We start from the raw sequence: 22,717 nt of genomic DNA on the forward strand, positions 1-22,717 counted from the left end.
ACGTTAGTACTTTTACATTTATAACTGATCTGTAGCCCGATTCATTCACCAGAGCTACCTGTCCCAGTTCTGAGAAAGATGATAGGAGTACTTCCTCCAGCACCAAGTATTACTTAATTTATGCAGATACATGGCTTCGCCGGATGCACTTTATCATAGATAGATAGACATATATACATGTAAACATCTGTCTGTGTCCATCTTCCTGTGGCTCTGAGTGTTACTGTCTCTTTAATGAGGCGGGCGTTCCAAAGGTTCCACAGAACGTAACGTAGCACGTCTCGAGACCGGGAACCAGGCTGTGCACGTTCACTTCAAACTGCACTCTTCAACATTTCACAGGTCAGTTAATTATCACCTCCTACACTTTACAGATGGATTAAACAAGTATCGAGAAATACTGCACCACTGAATCGCACGCAGTTACATTGTTAAATTATGTTTCTCGGTTTCATTCATTCAATGTCACGCTAACACCCTAGCTAGCCAGCTAGCATTGGCTAGCAAACAGTTAGCCGGCATTTGGCTGAAAAGCTTTACTTTCAATGCCGGCCAACTAACTTTGGTTAAGCTGTAACAACTTATATTTACTATCTTGCTTTCTCGCTGTGTTCGTTGCTCGTTGTGACACGATCATTTACAGTCAATGTTTTAAACCACATACAACTCGTTCAGCAGCCAAGTTAACTGAATGTTAGCAAGGGACACATGGGCACTGCCAGCGTTAGATCACGCAGCTTAATTTAAACTGTCCAGCGCTGTAAAGGAGATGATAGCACTATCCAAGCACTTCCTTATGAAATCCCAGCGTCTGTCGTACGATCTATAGTGGGGACCAAAAGCTAAAACTGACTCTCATTTCAAACTGTACCACGTGTCCTTATTTTTGTGGGCAGTGGTCTCTTATCAGCATGAGAAGCAGGGGTGACTGAAGCGCAGCTGTTTGTGGGGTGAAAGAACCATTGAAGTTAGGCTCCGACAGCTGTTGAACCCTAAGAACTGCTGGGCAGTCTTAGAACAACAACAAAAGGCTTTTTGTGTATTATGTTGGTCTGCTGGCTAGTCTGTAGTGCTGTCTAAGAGTCAGGACCACTGTGGTCTGGACTCTGGTTTGAGGGTGATTGTGGTCTATAAACGCTTTTGTATTTAGAGAGATCATACTAGTGTAGCCTGGTTTTCTCCAGGTTACACTAGTGTTTTGTTATTGTGGTCCACGTTGCTTTTCTGTCTGCAATTAAAATACTCATTATGAGTATCGGTAAGTAATATAGAGAGATGGATGTATACTTTACTCATCCCCAGGGTAGACATGCAAATGACTTTTAGGTTAAATGTCGGCTGTTCATGTACTTAATTATCTGCCTTGCCTTGCCTTGTAAATTTGAGACATTTGTGGTATCTAATAACTATCTGTTTAGCCTTTTTGTTTCTTTTATTTTGTGTGGTGTAAGAATTCTAGCGTACTTTAAATTACTTTGTTGTACTGTTTAACTCACATTATCCATTTAGTTAAGAAACTTACCCAATTTACACACAACCTTATATTTTCTTAAAGTCCAAAAGTGTTGCTATCATGCCTGCCAAAAAGACAACCACCAAGAGAAAGTCTGCTGCTATTGTGGAAGATGATAAAGACTCCAAAAAGGTGAAAGGTAAGTCACTTCCCTTTTCAAAACAGGAGTTTATAAAGGTGTAACCAGATTCAGTTTGAACAACTGATAGTCCAGCTAAAAAGTGGCATTGCATTTAAACATGTACACCACTTGTATTTGAGTTTGCTGAAGTAAGATATTTCTGTTAAGCAAGTATTATGGACATATGTGAGAGGAAGGCTTTTGACTCCCAAGTGTATCACACTGCATTGTCAGTGTTTTTACTAACTTTTTACTAATTTCATCATTTTCCATGTGTTTTCCATCAAACCAATAAAATTCAGTGCTCACTATGAAACTGGTTGTATATGTGTTTCAGTTTCACACAGGAGTCATTTCAAAGAGGCGGGGCAGGTTCTTGTTTTGGGCCAAGGTGATGTTGGACAGTTGGGTTTAGGGGAAGATGTCATTGAAAGGAAGAAGCCAGCACTTCTGTCCCTGCCAGAGAAAATTGTTCAGGTGACAGCTGGAGGCATGCACACCGTGTGCCTCGGCGAAACTGGAAATGTAAGCAAACATCTGTCTTATTTCTCACTTCAAAAAAATGTAATGGCAACCTGTTTGTAGCGTTTAACAAAGAGCTTCTTAGTTTCTCATGTAAACTGTTTTCTTTGTTTAGATTTACACGTTTGGCTGTAATGACGAAGGGGCTCTTGGTCGGGACACATCAGAGGAGGGGTCTGAGATGATCCCGGGAAAGGTGACGCTGAATGAGAAGGTGGTCCAGGTATCGGCAGGGGACAGCCACACAGCCGCACTCACAGAGGATGGATCGGTGTACATCTGGGGCTCTTTCAGGGTTAGTGCTATCCCTGCTAGTTAGGGAGTCTGGTCCTGTGTGCTGTCTCAGCAACTATTTTTATCACCCTTCCATTACTTTCTATGTAATTGTTTTTGTTCAAAGGTTTCAAATCATTTTTCCTTCAGCACTATATTATTATCCAAACCCTAAATGTTGTTCCTAAACATTTATTAACGCTGTAAAATGAATGTATAAAAACTATTTTAGTATATTGTAGTATGTATGCAGTGGAATCAGAAAGCATTTAATTTTAATGAATAAAATCATAATCTTCTTGTAATTCTACACAATGTAGGGAAAAGACTTTGAAATTTATTTAATGTTTTGACTGTCTAACATGTTGTCTGCATATTACCCTGTTTTCTTAGGATAATAATGGAGTTATTGGTCTTCTGGAGCCGATGAAAACGTGTGCTCTACCAGTTAAAGTCCCTTTAACAGAACACGTTGTTAAAATAGTTTCAGGTAAAAAAGAAAAGGTTTTTGTTTAGTGCTTTATGTTACTATGTGTGCACTATAAATGAGTTTCTAACTGGGATATTTGTGTAACTGATTTCTTTACTAGGTAATGATCACGTGGTAATGGTGACGCTGGAAGGAAATCTATACACGTCTGGCTCAGCTGAGCAGGGGCAGCTGGGAAGAGTGCCTGAACACTTTTCAAACAGAGGAGGCAGGAAAGGCCTTGGTACGTAGCACACACCTTTTCTGTTTTTTGGTGGATCAAAAACTGTAGATTTATGTTAATATCTGATTACATAAATGTTTCTTTTTTATACTGTCTTTAATGTTCTATACATCACTCCTGTTTATTTTTGTGATCTCAGAGCGGCTGCTGGTTCCACAGATGGTAAAAGTGAAAGGGAAAGTTCACTTCGTTGACGCCTTCTGTGGAGCGTACGTCACCTTTGCTGTGTCAAAAGAGGGCCATGTGTATGGATTTGGCCTCTCAAACTATCACCAGCTGGGTCAGTGTGACTCGTCACTCCTGCGTTATCCTTTGTAAACTCTACTGCCATGTACTATTTGTGACTGCGACAGTGACTGTATCATTTCAAATGAATCTTTTTAGGCACCAAAAGCACCAAGATGTGTTTTGTCCCTGTAAAGCTTACATGTTTCAAGAACTCGACCACTGCCTGGGTAGACTTCTCTGGAGGACAGCATCACACACTTTGCCTTGATGCTGAAGGTAAGCTGGCTGTGTGTAATTGCAGGCAGATGTTACGCATCATCTGTTAGCACTCAAGTCAGCTGGAGTGTTGGACTCTTGTCTTTCAGGGCAGGTATATAGCCTGGGAAGAGCAGAGTATGGTCGTCTTGGTCTGGGAGAAGGGGCTGAAGAGAAGAGCGAGCCCACACCTGTGATGGGGATAGAGCTGGCTAAAGGAGTGTCGTGCGGGGCGTCTGTCAGCTATGCAGTTACCAGAGAAGGTGAGAACCAAGGCAATCAGGATGGGAAGAGTAAAACAACTGAGTCTGTTTGCAGCCCCTTTTTTTTGTTATTATTTTCTTCTGAAGCATTGAAGTGCAATGAGACACTATGCTTTGCCCTAAATCGTCCTAGCTTTAAATTTATCTTACAAACACATGACCCCTCATTTCCTGTTTGTTTAGACATTGCTGCTGGTGACAGTGAGATGGCAGCAAGTTTAATCCAACTTTAGGCATGAAGAGAAAGTAATGTGAGGTTTATTAGCAGGAGATCACAGTTAACCTTGTTTTGTAGGGATACTTGAAGCTAGAGCTGGGCGATATGAGATTTTTTCATATCACGATATGTTTTTTTCATTTCAGGCGATAACGATATCTATCACGATATAAGCCAAATAACTATATTTGTAAGATTTAAATGTGCCGTTGCTCACAAGTAAAATGTGAAATAATCAGCAGCTTGTTTTTATTTAAATATTTATTTCCCATAATAAGTTCAACAGGGTAGATGTACTTAAGGAACATGAGACTTTTTCAGATAGATAAAGGCAAATATTGCAAACTACACAAAAGGCAGCCGCTAAAGCGTTTAAGTTTCAAAATAGAACAAACGAATCAGACTAAATTGTCAATTCCACTTAGAAACAAAATATTAATTCTAAAAATAAATCTTAGTTTGTTTTACAGAAGAACAGACAAAACTGACTAACTTTTGTCAATATCAAATAAACTGAGAACTAAAAGGAAATTCTCAATCTCTCCTTGTTGTATAGCTTAGCTTTTCAAACAGTTTTAACAGTTACTTTAGTCTGACAAAAGCCGAATGACGAATTAGCGCTTCCAGTCAGAGACTGAGGCTACGTCCACACGTACACGGGTATTTTTGAAAACGGAGATTTTCCGTTTTCGTTTTAAAAACTAATCCCGTCCACACATAAAGGCAGAAATGAAGGAAAACGCTGCTATGAACATGCCAAAGCAGCAGGTGGCGCTAGATTCCTAACCGTGCAGAAATGTTGGCCAATCAGAAGTCTAGAAGCCTCGGTGGGAAAAAGTAAACAAAGCTGGGGCATAGAAGCAGAACCGAGTCGTATGTGTGGAGGGACAGTAACTGTGTGTATATGTAAGCATTTAAACACTGCAGAGAGTAGAATTAACAGTAACAGTATTGTAGAAATTCATTTCACCGAAACAATAACGTGGCGCACAGTGTGACACATGCACCAGTTCATTGTATTTCCAGACTTGCTTTCGGCACAATTTACAGTGCACGCTACTCTGTTTTTTGTCAGACTTGAAATAGCCGAAATACCTTCACACTACGAAACTTCTATGGCTCTTCCGTTCGACAATCTCTCCGGCATTGGAACCATCATCTGTTTTCTCTTCGGTCACGCTCGGTTGATTTTTCTAGTCGGCACACTCATTTCCTCCATTACCCGCTGGCTGTTTCCCAAACAAACACACGTGCGGCTTGGCACTTGTGCTGCACGTAACAAGTCACGCGACGTGACGCTGCGGCTGTGATTGGTTCGGCTCTGCGCTGCTTAATTTGGATTGGCTGACCTTTTTTTTTTTTTTTTTAAGAGGACAAGAGCGGCGAGGTCTATCGCGATAGCTTAATTTCTCTATCGAGTAAAAGTTATATCGCGATACATATCGTTATCGTTCTATCGCCCAGCTCTACTTGAAGCTATTACTGTACGTTAACTACCAGTTGTAACTTACACTACCAGTCACATCTGCACACACCTTCTTATTTAATGGTTTTTCTTTATTTTCATGACTATTTATATTGAAGATTCTCACTGAAGGCATGAAAACTATGAATGAACACACATGGAATTATGTAGGAAACAAAAAAGTGTGAAGTAACTCAACATGTTTTATATTTGAGATTCTTTAAAATAGCCACCCTTTGCTTTGATTACTGCTTTGGACACTCTTGGCGTTCTCTCTATGAGCTTCATGAGGTAGTCACCTTGAACAGTCTCCTTCAACAGTATTGAAGCAGTTCATAGAGATGCTGAGCGCTTGTTGGCACTTTTGCCTTCACCCTGCCATCCATCTCATCCCAAACCATCTTGGTTGGGTTTAGGTCAGGTGACTGTGGAGGCCAGGCCATCTGATGCAGCACTCCATCACTCTCCTTCTTGGTCAAATAACCCTTACACAGCCTGGAGGTGTGTTTTCGGTCATTGTCCTGTTGAAGAATAATTTGGGTCCAACTAATCGCAAACTGGATGGGATGGCATGTGGCTGCAGGGTGCTGTGGTAGCCATGCTGGTTCAGTTTTGAATAAATTCCAAACAGTGTCACCAGCAAAGCACCCCCAAACCATCACACCATCGTTGGGAACCCTACATGTAGACACCATCCGTTCACCTTTTCTACATCACACAAAGACACAGCGGGTGGAAGCAAAGATCTCAATTTGGACTCATCAGACCCAAAGCACAGATTTCCACTGGTCTAATGTCCATTCCTTGTGTTTCTTGATGTTTTTTGCTTAGTCGTGGTTTCTTAGCAGCTATTTGACCACAAAGGCCTGATTCGTCTCCTCTGAACAGTTGATGTAGAGATGTGTCTGCTACTGGAACTCTGTGTGGCATTTATCTGGGCTCTAATCTGAAGTGCTGTTAACTTGCGGTTTCTGAGGCTGGTGACTCGGATGAATTTATCCTCAGCAGCAGAGGTGACTCTTGGTCTTCCTTTCCTGGGGCGGACCTTATATGAACCAGTTTTGTTATAGTTCTTGATGGTTTTTGCGACTGGACTTTGGGGACACATTTAGAGTTTTTGCAGTTTTCTGGACTGACTGACCTTTAGTTCTTAAAGTAATGATGGACTGTCGTTTCTCTTTATTTAGCTGATTGGTTCTTGCCATAACATGAATTCTAACAGTTGCCAAATAGGGCTGTCAGCTGTGTACCAACCTGACTTCTGCACAACACAACTGATGGTCCCAACTCTGTTAAGAAAGCAAGAAATTTCAGAAATGAACCCTGACAAGGCACAACTGTGAAGTAAAAACCATTTCAGGTGACTACATCATGAAGCTCATTAAGAGAAGGCCAAGAGTTTACAACACTGTTAACAAAGCAAAAAGTGGCTACTTTGAGGAATCTGAAATATAAAACATATTTAGAATAATTTATCAATTTTTTCTTTGCAAAATAATTCTATATATATTGCCTCATATATTTGATGTCTTCAGTTTGTATCTATATAAAATAATGAAAAAACATTCAATAATGTGTCCAAACTTATTCTTTAATGGTTAGAAAGTTTTTAGATATGGAAAAAAGTCTTCAGTAAATGTGTGACTGACTGTCTGACACAAAATTGTGAAGCAGGATTCTTATCAGAGCCATCACTCACAGTGCAACAAGTACTAAACTTTCACTCCTGGGTTTTCACACAGTCGACACCCTTAGAGAATAAAAGGTTGCTCGCTCTCCTTACTGTCACTTTTTCCTACTCCAGGATCTGTGTATGCCTGGGGCATGGGCACCAACCTGCAGCTTGGCACTGGAGAGGAAGATGATGAGTGGAGTCCTGTGAAGATGACAGGCAAACAGCTGGAGAACCGTGAAGTACTGATGGCCTCCAGTGGAGGGCAGCACACCGTCCTTTTGGTCAAAGACAAGCAGGAGAGCTGATGTCCTGCACTGACAGAGAGTGAAGGGGGCGCTTCAAGGTGGGGCCAGGGTGCCTAAATCAGGGGAAGGGTGTTGATGAATGTGACTTCCTATGCTGAGCCGAGGGAGTGTGAGACGTGCGTGATAGAGGGGAGAGGTGAGGTTTGTCCTCTTTTATGGAAGCTCCTGTGCCCTTGGCATTGGGGAATGTTGTGATGTTTTTGGTAGATCATGACAAATGAAAGACTATTTTTTTTAAAGCTAGTTTTTGACAGTCCTTTAAAGTCTTTTCATCTGGTCATTTGTATGACTCTAAGATGTTATATGTGATGTTTATGACTGTGCATGTACATAAACGAAATGGCAGTGCAGGATGTTTAAGGACATAAAATAGTCTTTTTAATGTTTTCATTAAAGCAATAAGTAGATTAGATCTTTGTCAGACAGGACCTGTACGCCTGGTGAGTTTAACATGTGCGACTACTGTTCGTTCTACCCAGTGCACACAAATTTGTTGTAACTGTTTGGACATTTGGTAACACATCATACTGTATCCTGTATTTTGTTGCATTTCCTGTCTGAAAAATAAAGCTGATTTCTTTTTTAAGGAAAATACAAGACACATTTACTTCATTTCATTTACTGTGTATTAATAAGATCCTGGTTACAGCTTTTTGATAGTAAACCCTTGCTGCTTTTCTTTAACTGTAAAAAGAACATTTGTCTGTGTGCGTGTGTGTATTTGTGCTACAGAAAAGGCAAATAGAGGCCCACTCACTGAGCTGTTTATTGTTGAATACTCGTGCAACACAATGCTGGAAACATTGCTAAGAGATTTTAGTCCATGTTGACATGACAGCATCACACAGTTACTGCAGATTTATAAATTGTACATTCATGATGAGAATCTGCGTTTCCAATGCATCCCAATGTTGCTTTACTGGATTGAGATCTGGTGACTGTGGAGGCCATTCAAGTACAGTGAACTCAAGCAGTCTTCAGCAGATGGATACGCGATATAAAATGTTCCCCACACCATTACAACACCACCAGCAGCCTGAATTGATGATACAAGGCAGGATGGATCTATGTTTTCATGTCGCTACGAGTTACTGTTGCCTTTCTATCACCTTGTAGCAGTCTGGCCTTTCTCCTCTGACTTCATCAAGGTATTTTTTCCCCGAGAACTGCCGCTCATAGGATAGATTTTTTGTTTTTGTTTTTCAGACCATTCTCTGTAAAGCTTATATTTGTGCGGGAAGTCACTTAAATCACTTTTCTCCCTCATTCTAATGTTTGGTTTCAACTTGAGGTCATCTTCCCCTTGTTGCTGCCAAGTAATTGGCTGATTAGATATTTGCATTAAGGAGACGTTGGACACGTGTAGCTAATAAAGTCCCTGTGGGTGAACAAAGCATTGCAGTTCTGCATCAATATCACTAATGTTTCCTTATTTCGTTAATCCAATGTAAGACCTGAAACATTTATTCTGTGTGTAATGTTATTTCTAATTAAATAACCATTAATTATTTATTTATTTTACTTGTTAAAGAACCTCCAGTGTAGATCACATAAAGATCCTTGATTCTGTAATAAATATAGTGTTCCTTTGATGCACCTTCAGGGCATCAGTGGGCTAAATGTTAGAGATTGAATCTGCAGAGTTTGGAAAGGTTGCCAGGAGATGTCAAGGATTGATGCTTTTATCAGCTTTCCACATACTGAAGCATTCATCTTATTATAGTCCAAAAGCTTCTCAGCACAAAGACTCACATTCATACAGGAAGTCGGCAGTGACATCCTGCCATTAGTTCCTTTCACTTTTGGCTCTGATCCTCTTCATTTCACAAATAAAAGAGGAGAACAGCTACTCTCACACACCTGCACACGTGCACAGTCACTCGGAGATCTACATACGTCTCTCATAAGCTCATATTTGGGTACCACTCTCTGCAGGGCTTTAGACTACACACCTCTGACAGACTCTTCATGAGCAGCATCACGTGAAAAAAAAAAGATGAAAACATCACAAATTTAGCATCATGTAGCTCTGCATCAATCTGGGATGTAGCAGCTCTTGAGTTACCCTGCTGCTTTTTTTAATTAACATGCTATTTCATAAAGTCTTGAGTGCTATTTCTCAAGTGTGACCTAATCATGAAAATCCAAAGTGGGCTGATGACTTGAATTCTTTGGAGAGGCTTTTCTCCGAGTTTCTTTCATTTGCTGGTAAGAATCTGTTAAATGCGTGCAGCAGGAAGCAGTTGTCCAAATCAATCTGTCTTTATATCGAATTTCTGCCTCATATAGAATTAACACAGTTTGGATAATATGCATCTGAATGTGTGTTTAGGCAGGTTAAATGTAGAGAGGAGAAGGAGCAGCCTCAGAAACACTGATATCGACCAAACGGCACACTTCACACTGATGTGTGTTTTTATTCAACTTAAAGCACTTTAAAGATGCACTGCTTAATGACTTGCATTTAGCAAGTGGAAAGAGACTACATTCAGTAGGTGCAGATATTGTCTTTAAGCAGGCACATGGTTCATGTTAGGATGTTGTTTGGTGTCAGGCTTTAATAGGAGGAGAGTCTCACTTGGAGAAAACATGCCTGAGAGCATGTGCGCTGGCGAACCGAAATCAGATCTTATTAGTGAATAAATGACTCTCTTGCTGTTAAGCTGCTGGTCTTCCGTCCTCTGTGATCCATGCTAGGAGTTATTAGTGACTGCCTTGATAGGTTGAACTGCTCATCCGCTGGTATGAGGGGATCTCCTGAGGCCCACAGCAGTGAATCAAGAGCCGTGCAGAGGCTTAAAAGAACGCAACATCTTTTGAAAATAATGCTTTTTTTAAAAGACGTCTTGTCCCGATAGGATAACACAACACATTAAACACTAGCAAAGCACAATTGTATGCAACGCATCACTTCAACAAAATGTGATGTATCTGTCTTATGGACTGTGTTTAGCACTGGGTTTAAGTCACCTTCATGGACAGCAGCTAACTGACAGCAGGGAAGAGGGAAACTGAGACAGTCTCGTGACGGAATTGAGTAATTAAGGCTCAAACCACATCTTTAAACTGTTATTCTGACCTGAACTGGTTGCTTGTAAAGTTTCACGACTGTATCCTCTTCATTCTAGTACCTACACCATCCAGCCAGGCCTCCTATGTAGGATAGGTCCCTGACTCAATGACTTATATACAAACCACTGTGTAAAATGTAAATAAAAACATAATGCATTGATTTGGAAATCCCATAAATCCAGATTTTATTCACTATACCACACAAAAACTATCTGATGTTTAAACCGAGACATTTAACAGTTTCTTTAAAAAAAAGAAAGAGAGAGAGAGATGGCTCATATTCTGCCCAGTTCTGCATTGTCAGCCTAGATGAGATTGTAAAGTGAAAACACGCTGTCAGCCATGCAGAGATGTCTGTTATGTTTTTTATACTGAAAGATTTACATGACTGCATCATCGCGATATAATAGAGCTCAAGTTGTGTATTTATCCCAGTTTCCCAAACAAGATGATTGTCTTTTATTAAGCCAAACAACAAATCTGAGCTTTTGCTCCCAGCAAAGCGATATGAGCAGGGACACACACAATGCAGCGCTGTTGTGAATGCTTCAGTGAGATTTTCTCTGTTCTCCATTCTGTTGAGCATATGAGCCGCCGTGAGCGAGGGTTAAAACACCAAAGCACTTCATTAAGCGTGTGTCACTCTGCAGCTAGACCACAGCATCTCAGTGTTTGACTGTACTTGTTTTATAGAAAATGTGAAACAATGAAAAAATTAAGCAAATGTCACAGTTGTGGCAGTGCTGTAAATCTGGGTGCTTGAGGGGTGAGCATGCAGTCACGTCAGAAGCCAGACAAATGTTTTTAACTAAATTCTTTATATTTTTTTAATGCTTTGTCTTTTAAATAGCGAACGTGCAGGCAGAGCCATGTGACTGTCAGAAGGAGCACGCTTCTAGTGAGGTTTCAAAGAAATCTTCAGCAAGCTCTGCTCTCCTTCACTCCCCCAATCACAGATGTGTCTGGTCTCTCTTTGTTAGCACTGTGATGTAATACACAGGACCGTCTGAGACATCAAGACTGAACATTTCTCACTCCAGGCGTTTGAGTGACATATTTCAACTTTCAGCAGAGAGCCTGATGCCATCTATAGGTTTCTGTTTTCTAAGACATCATCAGTCATTCTGGGCAGAGAATCTTATCAGTCTTTAAAAAAATGAACATTTGAACACACAATCCATCAGCCACAATAAATAAATATATATGGCCAAGATGTTGTTGTGTTCGCCTCATCTTCCCGAAGCCTAGCTGACGTTCGCTGCAAGCATGTGTCACTTAAGTGTTAAATGTGTCTGTAGTGTTTTCTTCTCAGGCAGTTGCTCAGCGAGAGTCTTAATTGTTTTGAATGCACTGCGGCGCAATTCGTCCTGTCCTTGTATTCTTCAAGATGAGTACCAGTTAGTCGAGTAAATAAAATTAAAAAATAAAATATAATTAAAAACACATCGCTAGAGCCAGCACAACATTAGCACATTATCAATCACAAGGACACGTTATTTCTTTAATTTTGATTTGCTATAGAGCCAAAGAGGCGCAGCAGAAGACATTAAGTTGTGGGGAGTTAAACTAGCATGTTGATTTAGGTCTTCTCATGGGATTTGTTAACAATAGCATAATACAGTATTGTGCAAAAGTCTTGAACCAACACTTGTTTCTTTATGTTTTGCTTCTTTTTTTTAAGCGCTCCTGAACAATAGTTCGTCTTTCACTTATTTGCAGAAGAGTGATTTTTGTTTTTGTTTGTTTACTTAACAAGATTTAACACTGACCTATGAATCACTGAAACATAGAAAGGCAAGGGATGAACCAGCGTTGTGTCTACACATGACAGAGATAACAGAACAAATTCTAAATAGCATCATTAGCCTCTGTGTTACTAGCCACATGTCACAAAAACAGATCATTTGTTCCCATTTCTTTAGTTAAATCTATTTAAAAATGCAGAATAAAACACAGTTCGACAGCTATAAAATAGTATTTTTTTCCCCAAAAAAACTCTGCCAAATTGAAACGAGACAGAGAGACAGATTTTGTCAAGATTGATGGAATTATGAACGCAGAAAAGTTTAATCAGATCTGGACTTGATACATCCTGCAATATCATCTAGACGCTTACATTTTCAGCATGACAGTGATCCCAAACTCACTGCAGTAAAAAAATATACCTGGATAGAAAAACGCACAATGGACCACCATCAAATCATGGATGTGCCTCCCCGAAGCCTCGACCTCAGTATTAGTGAAGCAGTGTAAGACGCCCTTAACAGAGATCAGAGCAAAAGGCAGCAAACATCCCAAGAAGAGCTCTGAGTGTCCTTCAAGAAGCCTGGAGAACTATTCCTGAAGACTGCTTAAAGAAATGACGTTCAGGGTGTGTTGAAGAATAAATCTTGTCAAATTTCGACTTTCAAACTCAGTATTTGCTTCGTATACTGTATTTCCAGTCACCTCAAATTCAACTCTGGAGCTACTAGGGTCCTGATCAATTCAAGTTTGAAGGAGATCAGGCTAACACTTATCAAAAAGTGGCAGACCCAGAGACAGTGACACCAGTGACAAAACAAAAAACACCTTGAAAGTAAGACTTGATTACATTTTATTTTTTACATTTTAAAAAATTAACAAAAAACAGTTGCTTCAAGGCGTTTTATACTGTAGAGTAAAGACCCCACAATATAAGAAAGAAACCCCAACAATCTGATGATCCCCTGTGAGCAAGCACTTTGGCAACAGTGGACAGGAAAAAACTCCCTTTTAACAGGAAGAAACCTGTGACAGAACCAGGCCATCTGCCATGACCGGTTGGGGAGGGTTGATGGTAAAGAATTTAAGTTTCTTCAATTTTTGAAGAAAAGCCAACTAGCCTTAAGAAAAAGTTTTTGACCCCTTTCCGTAATGAAATCCAACGTTTAGCAGGATCTCTATTGACTGTTCCTTCTCCCCTGTCTGTACTTGTACAGGTACTTGTACTTTCCATGCTAGAATCATTGGATTCTACCAGATTTTTGGGGGGGTTATCCCAGGTTTGACACCCAGCCTCTGCTGATCTGATTTATCTGCAGAGACTGGTTTGACCTTTTTACCCCAAGACATGTCATCTTCTGCATGCTATGCAAGCCTTCTAAATGCGGGCTGATCCTGTTGCGTGCAGCTGCTCTATTTTGTCGGTTTCTTTGGATTTCAGCTGCAATCGCACGGTTGTCAGAAGTGGATGACAGTCTAGACTGCTTTGTTTTCTGTTTTTTATGATTTCACTTGAGGTAACAAAGTTTTCGATTTCATTTTCTGGACTGAGGAGTGGGCACACTTTCATGCTCATGTGGGATGACTCCACATAGCAATCTACTGCAGGGTCCTTGGGAAGATGTTTCATCGTAATAAAACGATGTCCCAGACCTTCAACAGGTGTGATTCTTTTTACAGAATCCAAACACAGCATCCACTCGAGCAGGCTTAAAAATGCCAGTGTGTCTTCCACTTTGGATTCTGTGTGTGGCTGTAGGTGGTGTTTGGGTAAATCTTCTATGCATTTGTCTGTGATTGTTTTACTGTGTTTGATCAAAGTGCCTGTAGATACTGAATACTGAACTGGTGTCTTCAGTACCCATGTGTGTTTCATTACCTCTTTTCTCTTCCAGAAATATTTCTTGGTGTGCTGACCAAGCATCTAGCATTTCCATTGAAATGAAAGTCTCTGCGACATAACCGAATGACACATTACGTCATGGGACGTAATGGAAAGGCTGCTTTGAGATGGAGCAGCGGTTAAGAGCTTAAGAATGCAAAGGTCTCTGAAAAGAAATACAAGTTAGGAACATAAACTCTGGTTTGTAAGCAGGACTTGTAGAAACCAGAATGTAATTTGAAGGTGTAGACGGCCGCTGTAGCCAGCTGACTGAATGTAAGAGCACTGGACATGAATTCACACATTGTGGATCTGTCATCAGTGCTGTGGCTTTGAAGTTGAGCAAAACTGATGGTAGAAGTTTCTTCTGAATTCTTCAATTCAGGATTCTGAGTGCAACCCATTTGAACTAGCTACCCAGAATGCATTGCAGCGTTAGCCGTGGTAGCCTGTAAGTGAAATGTTTAGTTTTTAAAAGTACATGAAACTAAAACCATATAAACTATATAAAAGTGCTTGTATAAGTTGGTGAATGCGTCAGTATAGTGCAGAATAAAAACTATATAAGAACCAGTCCATTTCCCACTGCACACCAGGTGTTACCACTGTGAACAAACCACGCTTCATATGCTGCCCCTGCAAAAGGACAGCATTCAAACCAGCTGAAAGGTAGGCTGTGGAAAGGCTTGTTGATATAGCTATCAAATAAATATCCCACATGAACAAAGTCTTTCAGAAATGTGTTTGAACTGACACACTGTTCTTATCTGATATTCCAGAGCATGAGTGAATGCTGGCGTTCAGTTTCATTTGGTGCAGGATTGAGCTGTCAAATGTACAAATAAATTTGATTGTGGAATTTCTATAAAATGCAGAAGTTAGTAGTCTTTGAGCAAAGTTTCATCAAAATTGGTCCACTTGTCTAGGAGGAGATATACAGACATACAAAAGCGACAGTCATTATATAATCAGGTGCAGCTAAATGATTTGTAATCAGTCTATTACAGCTTCATTTACATTTGAAGTGTATAACTTGTGCGAATACAGAATTGTATGCCTTTTTATTATGTGACAAGAAAAGCAGATTATTTTTAATAATCAGAATATGATTAGACTGTTAACCTAAATAAATATAAAAAGGTAGATAAATATCAAAATCCAGACAACAAACCAGTTTTAACCAGTTGTTGTTATGACTTCACTGCATGAAATCGTAATTTGCATCAGTGGGAACAAGAGCTGGCTATTAATTTTCACAGAACAGAACAAATAACCGCAAATGTTCACGTGTGTTTCAATACATATCCCATACAATTTTCCCAATAAATTTCCCATTTTCCTAGCAAAATATAAAGAAGTGAGTGGTGTCTCGAGACTTTTGCACAGTGCTGTATAGGGGATTACCAGCCTCAGCCTTCCATTCATACAAAGATCACAGGATTACTCCACACTTATTTCAAATTGTGCTTAATTTAAAGATGGACTTTAAATGTGTTGTGCCTACCCCAACGCCCTACGCTCAGGCAACCAGATGACACTATGTCCCATCTGCATTGCCTGCTCATTACACTCAATCCAACCAAGAGATCACATGTGAAACTTCCACAGTGTCAGTAATTTTTAACAGGATCTGTAATAATGATCACATACAGGTGGATGTTTTATTGAAACAGTGATGATAATCAACAATATTTCAAAATAAAAGTCCAAGATACAACTTATACTAGTCTGTATGACAGTGGGGCTTTTTTTTGTTTTTCAAAAACAAAAGCAGTTATTACATATGCACATTAAAGTACTTTAGATACTGCAGAATATAAACAGATTTTAAAGATCAAGCACAGACAGTCAAACATCTGTATGCAAAAACACAGAAACACAAGTTGAAAAAGGCATTACTTACTTTCATTCAGCTGAAAATACTATCATCCACACTGCAGGACATTTTTACTGTGCCTATAAAAAAACCCAGTTAGAGATTGTCCAGACAGGAGACAGAGACCTATTTCCTTTCAAGATCTGGAATACTTCTCCTCACATTTTAACTATGTGTATATAGTTATATCAGATTTGACTCGATGGTACGACAGCTAAACAGCACACTGAAATAAAATAAATCACAATCAAAATACTGAAAAATATCATTACACCGTGATATTATGTACAGATCTGACACAGTTCGTACTCGTGTATATACACAATACTGCCAAAGCAACACTACATTGCTGCACTATCAAAACGAGAGGCATCAATTTGAATTCTCTCTCTTGTGTAAATGTCCAGCAATCATCACTGGAAAATTGTCCATTAGGTTTAATATGTTTAAGAAGATTCTTCCTGCCCACTAATGCATTTGATCTAATTCAGATTTTCCTCCAGGTCAATTTGAGGCTATTTAGTGATCTATCGCTGACTTGAAACAGCATTTCCACTGCATTTCCATTGTCCCCTTCAGCTTGTCACCCATCTGCCAGCTGAACAGCTTTTTGGTTATTGCCTAACTACTACAGGAGCGGAAACATAGAGTCAGCCAAACAGTCATCGCTGCTTATTCACGAAGGCAGTATTTTCATGTTTTTTGATATCTCTTTAACCGGCATCTTTCCTTATGTGAAACATCTGCTAGTTCAAATATCACCGACAGAAAGCAAATAAAGCCTCAACCTTACATGCATGATATTAGTGAGTTTTTAAACGTGTTGACATGAAAGAATCTGCTTTTAGTGACCAGCCCACGGAGAATTATCACTCAGCTCAACAGCAATAAGATAGTGGAGGTTTTACTAGCTAACAGAGCTAACGAAAGAGAATAAACATGCAATTTCTAATTGTTAAATTGCAAGAATAAACATTTGTAAATGAAAAAATAAGATGTTAGAAAACTAGTGCACATTCTGAACAGTTGTTGAGACACTTTTTAGACTTCCAACAAAAATGCCAAACAAAAAGGAACCTCTACCTCACTCTGATGACATGGCCAGCTAAAGTGGCAGAGTGCACATTGGCTAAAACGGTCACCAGCTTTGAAAGAGCTTTATCAAATCAACCTTTGTGTGTAAGATTAACAGATTGGTAGCCCTTTTATGAAACGATCCCACAATTTTAGTGTTAGATGAATAACAAGCGGCAATCAATAAAGTCCCCGGGTCTGATATTTGTCTGTAAATCAGTGAAAGTCTGTGCTCCACACATGTGAGGAGACAGCAGTGTTTGCTCTGCCAGCAACGACTGGCATCATCAGTCAGTCTGGTTTTCAGTAAGGAAAACATATGATCTTTTTGATTGTGGTCAGCTGACTGACTCAGCCAATCACACAATCGCCACCGCTTGGCCATAAAAATACACCTTGCTGGCAATGTCTGTATGCTTAGGATCAACGTCCTTCTTGATATCCTGCTAATTTATGGACTGAGCACATATGGTGCAATGACTCCCATTGTTTACCTAATATGTGAAATCCCACAAACACAGTTAAAGCTAAAAGTCAGCTTGTCGGCTTCCCAGTGCGCATGTACTGTTGAGATAGGTGCATTATTGGTGTGTATTTTTTTACACACTGCAGTAATTTATATGCATTTTTAAATACATATTATCATACACAGGGACACACGGGGATGTTTGTGATTGTCCTGAAAGAACCCCCCACCCCAAAACCTTGTGACACATAAAAGTTTCAAAAACAATCAATCATTCATTTAAACAGCAGCTCAGAAGCCTGCATGTTTAAATTCAGACTCCTGTGGTGGAGAACTGCGTGACTTCAGTCTGGAGGTCATCATGCACTGCTCTCCCACCCAGCTGATCCATACCTAGTCAGGCGGGCGGCTTCGCTGTCGGCGCAGGGGCACAAACGGACGCGGGCTCCCGCGTGCTGTTGCGGACTCTGGAGAAGCTGCTCTGCTCCGGGCGGGAGCGATAGGGCAGGCAGAAATCCCTGAAGCACCTTTTGAAGTTCTCATCCATCAAGGCATACAGCACAGGGTTCAGACTGCTGTTGGTGTAGCCCAGAGCTATGCAAATATGCCAGCAGGCCATGGTCAGGAGATTCTTGCGGTCAATTTTCACAGCGGTCTTGACAATGACGAAGATGTGAATGGGAGTCCAGCAGATTATGAAAACCGCCACGACAACCAGGACCATCCGGGTGATCCGCCGCAGGTTCTTGTCCTTCTCTTTGGAGCCAGAAAGCAGACGGACACTCTTAAGACGCAGGATCATCAGCCCATAGCAAACGGTGATGACCAGGACGGGCACCACGAAGGCAAAAATGAATACACAGATTTTTGTCACCGTGTCCCAGTACCTTTCCGGTTCAGGAAATCCAAGAGAGCACAAAGTGACTCCTGAGGAGGTAAAACAATTGCAAGTTTAATAAAAGAAGGAGAGGCTAACTGAAATTAATAACACAACTCAAAAGTCTGTTTTATTTTTCCTTTTAAACAGCCAGTATGTTTTCACAGAGCAATAGTATTTTCCAGCGCCTCTTTTTTTTTTTAACAGCAGCAATGAAAATTCCCTCACCTTCTTCTGTCACCTTGGTAACAGCCATGATCATCACGGGGACTCCGATAGCAGAGGAGAGGATCCAGATGGCGACGTTGATAAGCTTGGCTTTGGCGGGCGTGCGGAAGTCCAGGGCCTTGACCGGATGACACACAGCGATGTAGCGATCCACGCTCATCATGGTGAGCGTGAAGATGCTGGTGAACATGTTGTAGTAGTCAATGGCTATCACCACTTTACACAGGAGCTCCCCAAACGGCCACGTGCTCATCAGGTACTTGGCGCTCTGGAAAGGAAGGGTGCTGGTGGCGAGAGCGTCGGCCAGAGCCAAGTTGAAGATGTAAATGTTTGTGGCTGTCTTCATCTTCGTGTACCTGTTTGGTGGGAAGAAAAGTGCAGAGCACACTTTAAACAGATTGTGACACACAGCGGATGGGAACAATTGTCAGCTGGAGGAGACTGGATTTCTTCCCAAGGTCTGGCTGTTGCTATAACACAAAGAGGATGTCTCGTGTGGCTGACTCACGACTTCCATTAAAATTTTAAAAGTTACAAAGTTTTATTTAATTCATTTAACCATAAAACCAATAATCTGCTATTTCCTCTAAATAAATAAGATTTTTTTAGGTGCATAATGTCATTAGAGCGCTACACTAAATGCACAGCAGCTCGTCAGCTTCTCTGGAGCCTCCATTAAAACACATTTCCATGTAATGAATTGATTATAGCTCAAAGCCCTCCAAACTCCTACTTGATTTTAGATTAAAATTATTTTGTGTGTGTGTGTGTTTTTTTTCTGAGTGCCAGCTTAACATTTGCCTGGCTCTTTTAATATGGATTGCTCCACATCAGCCCACAACATGACACTCTGTGGGTCACATTTGACTAAATTATGTTTCTGAAGTGTTTTGCTGTAAAATATCAGACTCTGAAAGGATTGTGGGAGACACATCTTATTCCCAGGTATTAAGACATCTATGTATTACAGCACTGATCTCATCATGTGCGTAACTGCTTTGCCTGGGAGTGTGAGTGATATATTTAAAGTTTTCTTCATTTCTTTTTCAAAAATTAAAAAAGAAATCCCCAAAATCGAGAATACATCATATCGACACAGTATCGCTTTTTAAGGTTGAGCTTTGGTTTATCATCTCAATTTACAACCCCACTCTCTTACAGGAATAATTGGTGCAATTAAATAATTTCAGGGCTAAACTGTAGATTACGCTCCATCCTCTTCTTACATGTGGGAGGTGTGTGTGTGTGTGTGTGTGTGTGTGTGTGTGTGTGTGTGTGTGTGTGTGTGTGTGTGGGTGGGTGGGTGGGTGGGTGGATGTGATGGAGAGCGGCTCTCAGGCGCAACTGGCACTGTGGGCAGTTACAAAGGGGACCATCACAAATAAAGTACGAGAGTGAAAATGGATTTCCCTCGAATAGAAATATGTGAAATTGTTCTGCTATATTTTAATACGTAACATACAGAGTACTTTATGGTCATTTAAAATAAACCCTGATCACATGAAAACATATTTATCCTATCCATATTGGGGTTTCTGTCATATGTGCATGAGTGTGTCGCTTTTCACCTTTTAAAACGTGTCGAGCAAGTAAATTATTTTGTCTTCCTTTCAACACATTCCCTTTGGGTTATCGTTATCTGAATAGCGTGTCCTTCTTACCTGACCACCCCGTACATTACAAGCACGTTTCCCACCAGTCCCACCACGCAGACGAGAGAGTAGAGAGCCGTGATGCAAACGTGGATGACAAGTCTTCTGTCCTTGTTGGTCTCGTTGCCAGGAATGGAAAGCAGATCCTCAGAGCGCGTAACATTGAAAGGAGTTACTGAGACCGAGTAGAAATAGTCCGGGAGAAGAGTGGAAAACTCCATTGCGGGGATCCAGGTGCGAACAGAGCGCAATAATTCGAGAAGTACGAGCGCACGAAAACTGTGCGACAAATTAAGTCATCGGGCGCTCGGAGGATGTGAGAGCTGTGCCTCTGCGTCTCGCCCGCCCGCGTGTGAGTGGCGCGTGCGTCTCTGCGCACTGGCGCACAAAGAACAAGCAGACCGTTTCCCTGACAAGTTCTTACCTTGCCTAAAGAGACTTTTTTTCAGAACGCGTGAATTAAAAATGCTTCATCATCAGACGATTGCCAGTCATAACCAAGATGCCATAACATGTTCTACAGCCTGACTCTTCTCACCGGGCGGTCACCATCACGTTACCACCTGACAGCACCAGGGAAACATTTAGCTTGCTTTTGATAGCATTACTGCATAGCAGCAAGTGCGTGGATGTTAGGGAATTACAAATGAAGTCATGTGATTTGGAACCGCCTTTGGGAGGTCGTTGTGAAAACCCCATGGAAGTCTGCAGATCTTAAGTGATACTTTGATAACTTTTTATTGATTTTGATATTTTTGAAAGAAAAAACACGCTGCCAAGTGAAACACTTTAAGAACTTTACACATTAATGATGTATTAGGGTAAAACGAGGAAGTCAGCCGATGTTAAAAACGACACCAGATCACCAGCTTTATTAACAACTCAATTATGTTAACTGTTTTTTAATGGTTAAACCAGTTTATCATTTCACTCATGAATCCTATCAGTGACCTTTGCACCCTAATTTAGTAATTTTGCCTAAATAGATCTCGCCAAACACGCTCTGTAAACCTGTGGTTTTCCTGCTGTTCCTGTCATCCATCCTAGTTATGGCAGATCAGTCAATAACTGTTTAGCGATGGGTTGCAAATGTTTAAAGAGTCTAAGTTGTAAAACCCTAATGTCCCAAATTACCGGCTTATGACCCTCACAGTACTGATCACAGCTATATGAGCAAACACACTGACACAAGCCTACAAATACATATGCGCCTCCATTTGAGAACTGTGTATTTACTCTGGGTGAATATTTAATAAGTGGGGGCCATTTTTTAGTAATATAAATGTGATGAAGCTTTTCTTGTCCCTGGATATCACTGTATCACTGTTGTGTTTTTACTTATTAGAACATTTAATTTGTTTACTAACATTAGATTTACTGAAGCTTTACAGCCTAACATGTACAGCTGGCAGCAGATCATAGGTCCTTCATTACTCTTTTTCTGAGAGTGCCAAGCAGACATCTTTTTCCAATTTTAATGAAAGCATTCATTTATCTGTAGCTGCCTTTCCATTAACCTGGACATCAAAAACCATTACAAACAGGCTGCAGCATGTAATGCTTTATGGCTCCTGAAATTGAGTGTGTCATGCATTTGAGTCTTTCTCTAACATGTGGGGTTTTTTTTGAACATGCACAGATACAGATTCTCCTGTGGCTGTATTAAAATTGCAATAATCGATGCACTCTGCAGACTGACCTTTAAGGAACGGCCATCAGCGCAGCACAAAGCAGTGAACGGGCAGCATTTAAATGGTAAATGGACTGCATTTATTTAGTGCTTACTTACTAGGAACATTCACACAGTGTGTTTGTGCTATACATACAGCATTTGTCCTACTAATGGACATGCTGGAGAACATGTTAGGTTTTCAGTATCTTGCCCATGGAAACTCTGCCATACAGACAGGCAATGATCAAACCATCACCTCCAGTTAATGGAAGAGCCATAATCTCTGGTAAGCCATAGCAGGTAACACCTTTGCAGTGTCTTTGAAATAGACTATTTGTGTCTCCCTAAGAAAAGAGCATTTTTAGATTTCACAAGCTTGTGTTTTGTACTGGACTGATCTGCCAGTTGTTCAGTGTTTGAGTGCTATGAAGTCTGGTGAGGAGGACTGTTCCTTGAGAGCAGCCAGGTTAACATTTCTGATGTTCAGTCAAATGTCTGTTGATTCTGACTTTTAGTGATCCTTTACTTTTCCATCATTTTCTAACTTGCTGTTCTTTTCCTTTAAAATCTCTGTGAGATTTCCCATTGTCTTTTTTGTACTCTTTAAAACTGACATGCTCTGTCT

At 40.5% G+C, this 22,717-nt stretch overlaps 2 protein-coding genes across 2 annotated transcripts; one reads left to right on the plus strand and one right to left on the minus strand.

Moving 5' to 3' along the window:
- The first annotated feature begins 209 nt into the window (after positions 1–209).
- On the plus strand, positions 210–8,142 carry rcc1 (regulator of chromosome condensation 1). The gene is made up of 10 exons (XM_026185826.2): positions 210–342; positions 1,556–1,652; positions 1,972–2,159; positions 2,272–2,451; positions 2,823–2,919; positions 3,020–3,142; positions 3,282–3,422; positions 3,527–3,646; positions 3,736–3,888; positions 7,375–8,142. Exons 2-10 carry the CDS (start codon positions 1,574–1,576, stop codon positions 7,548–7,550), a joined length of 1,257 nt encoding a protein of 418 aa, XP_026041611.1. The 5' UTR covers positions 210–342; positions 1,556–1,573; the 3' UTR covers positions 7,551–8,142.
- Positions 8,143–15,883: 7,741 nt separating this feature from the next.
- Positions 15,884–21,017, minus strand: oprd1b (opioid receptor, delta 1b). The gene is made up of 3 exons (XM_026185893.2): positions 20,430–21,017; positions 18,769–19,124; positions 15,884–18,590 (listed from the first exon to the last, which is right to left on the minus strand). Exons 1-3 carry the CDS (start codon positions 20,639–20,641, stop codon positions 18,061–18,063), a joined length of 1,098 nt encoding a protein of 365 aa, XP_026041678.1. The 5' UTR covers positions 20,642–21,017; the 3' UTR covers positions 15,884–18,060.
- Between the last annotated feature and the right edge of the window lie 1,700 nt (positions 21,018–22,717).

This window comes from Astatotilapia calliptera, chromosome 11 (assembly GCF_964374335.1).
Source record: "Astatotilapia calliptera chromosome 11, fAstCal68.1, whole genome shotgun sequence".
In the NCBI taxonomy this organism is placed as follows: Eukaryota; Metazoa; Chordata; class Actinopteri; order Cichliformes; family Cichlidae; genus Astatotilapia; species Astatotilapia calliptera.

Coding starts and splice junctions, on each gene's coding strand:
- oprd1b (XM_026185893.2), bottom strand. CDS start 20,641: ATGGAGTTTTCCACTCTTCTCCCGGACTATTTCTACTCGGTCTCAGTA. Junction 19,125..20,429: donor GTAATGTACGGGGTGGTCAG/GTAAGAAGGACA, acceptor CCCACCAAACAG/GTACACGAAGATGAAGACAG. Junction 18,591..18,768: donor TACCAAGGTGACAGAAGAAG/GTGAGGGAATTT, acceptor TTACCTCCTCAG/GAGTCACTTTGTGCTCTCTT.
- rcc1 (XM_026185826.2), top strand. CDS start 1,574: ATGCCTGCCAAAAAGACAACCACCAAGAGAAAGTCTGCTGCTATTGTG. Junction 1,653..1,971: donor AGACTCCAAAAAGGTGAAAG/GTAAGTCACTTC, acceptor TATGTGTTTCAG/TTTCACACAGGAGTCATTTC. Junction 3,143..3,281: donor AGGAGGCAGGAAAGGCCTTG/GTACGTAGCACA, acceptor TTGTGATCTCAG/AGCGGCTGCTGGTTCCACAG.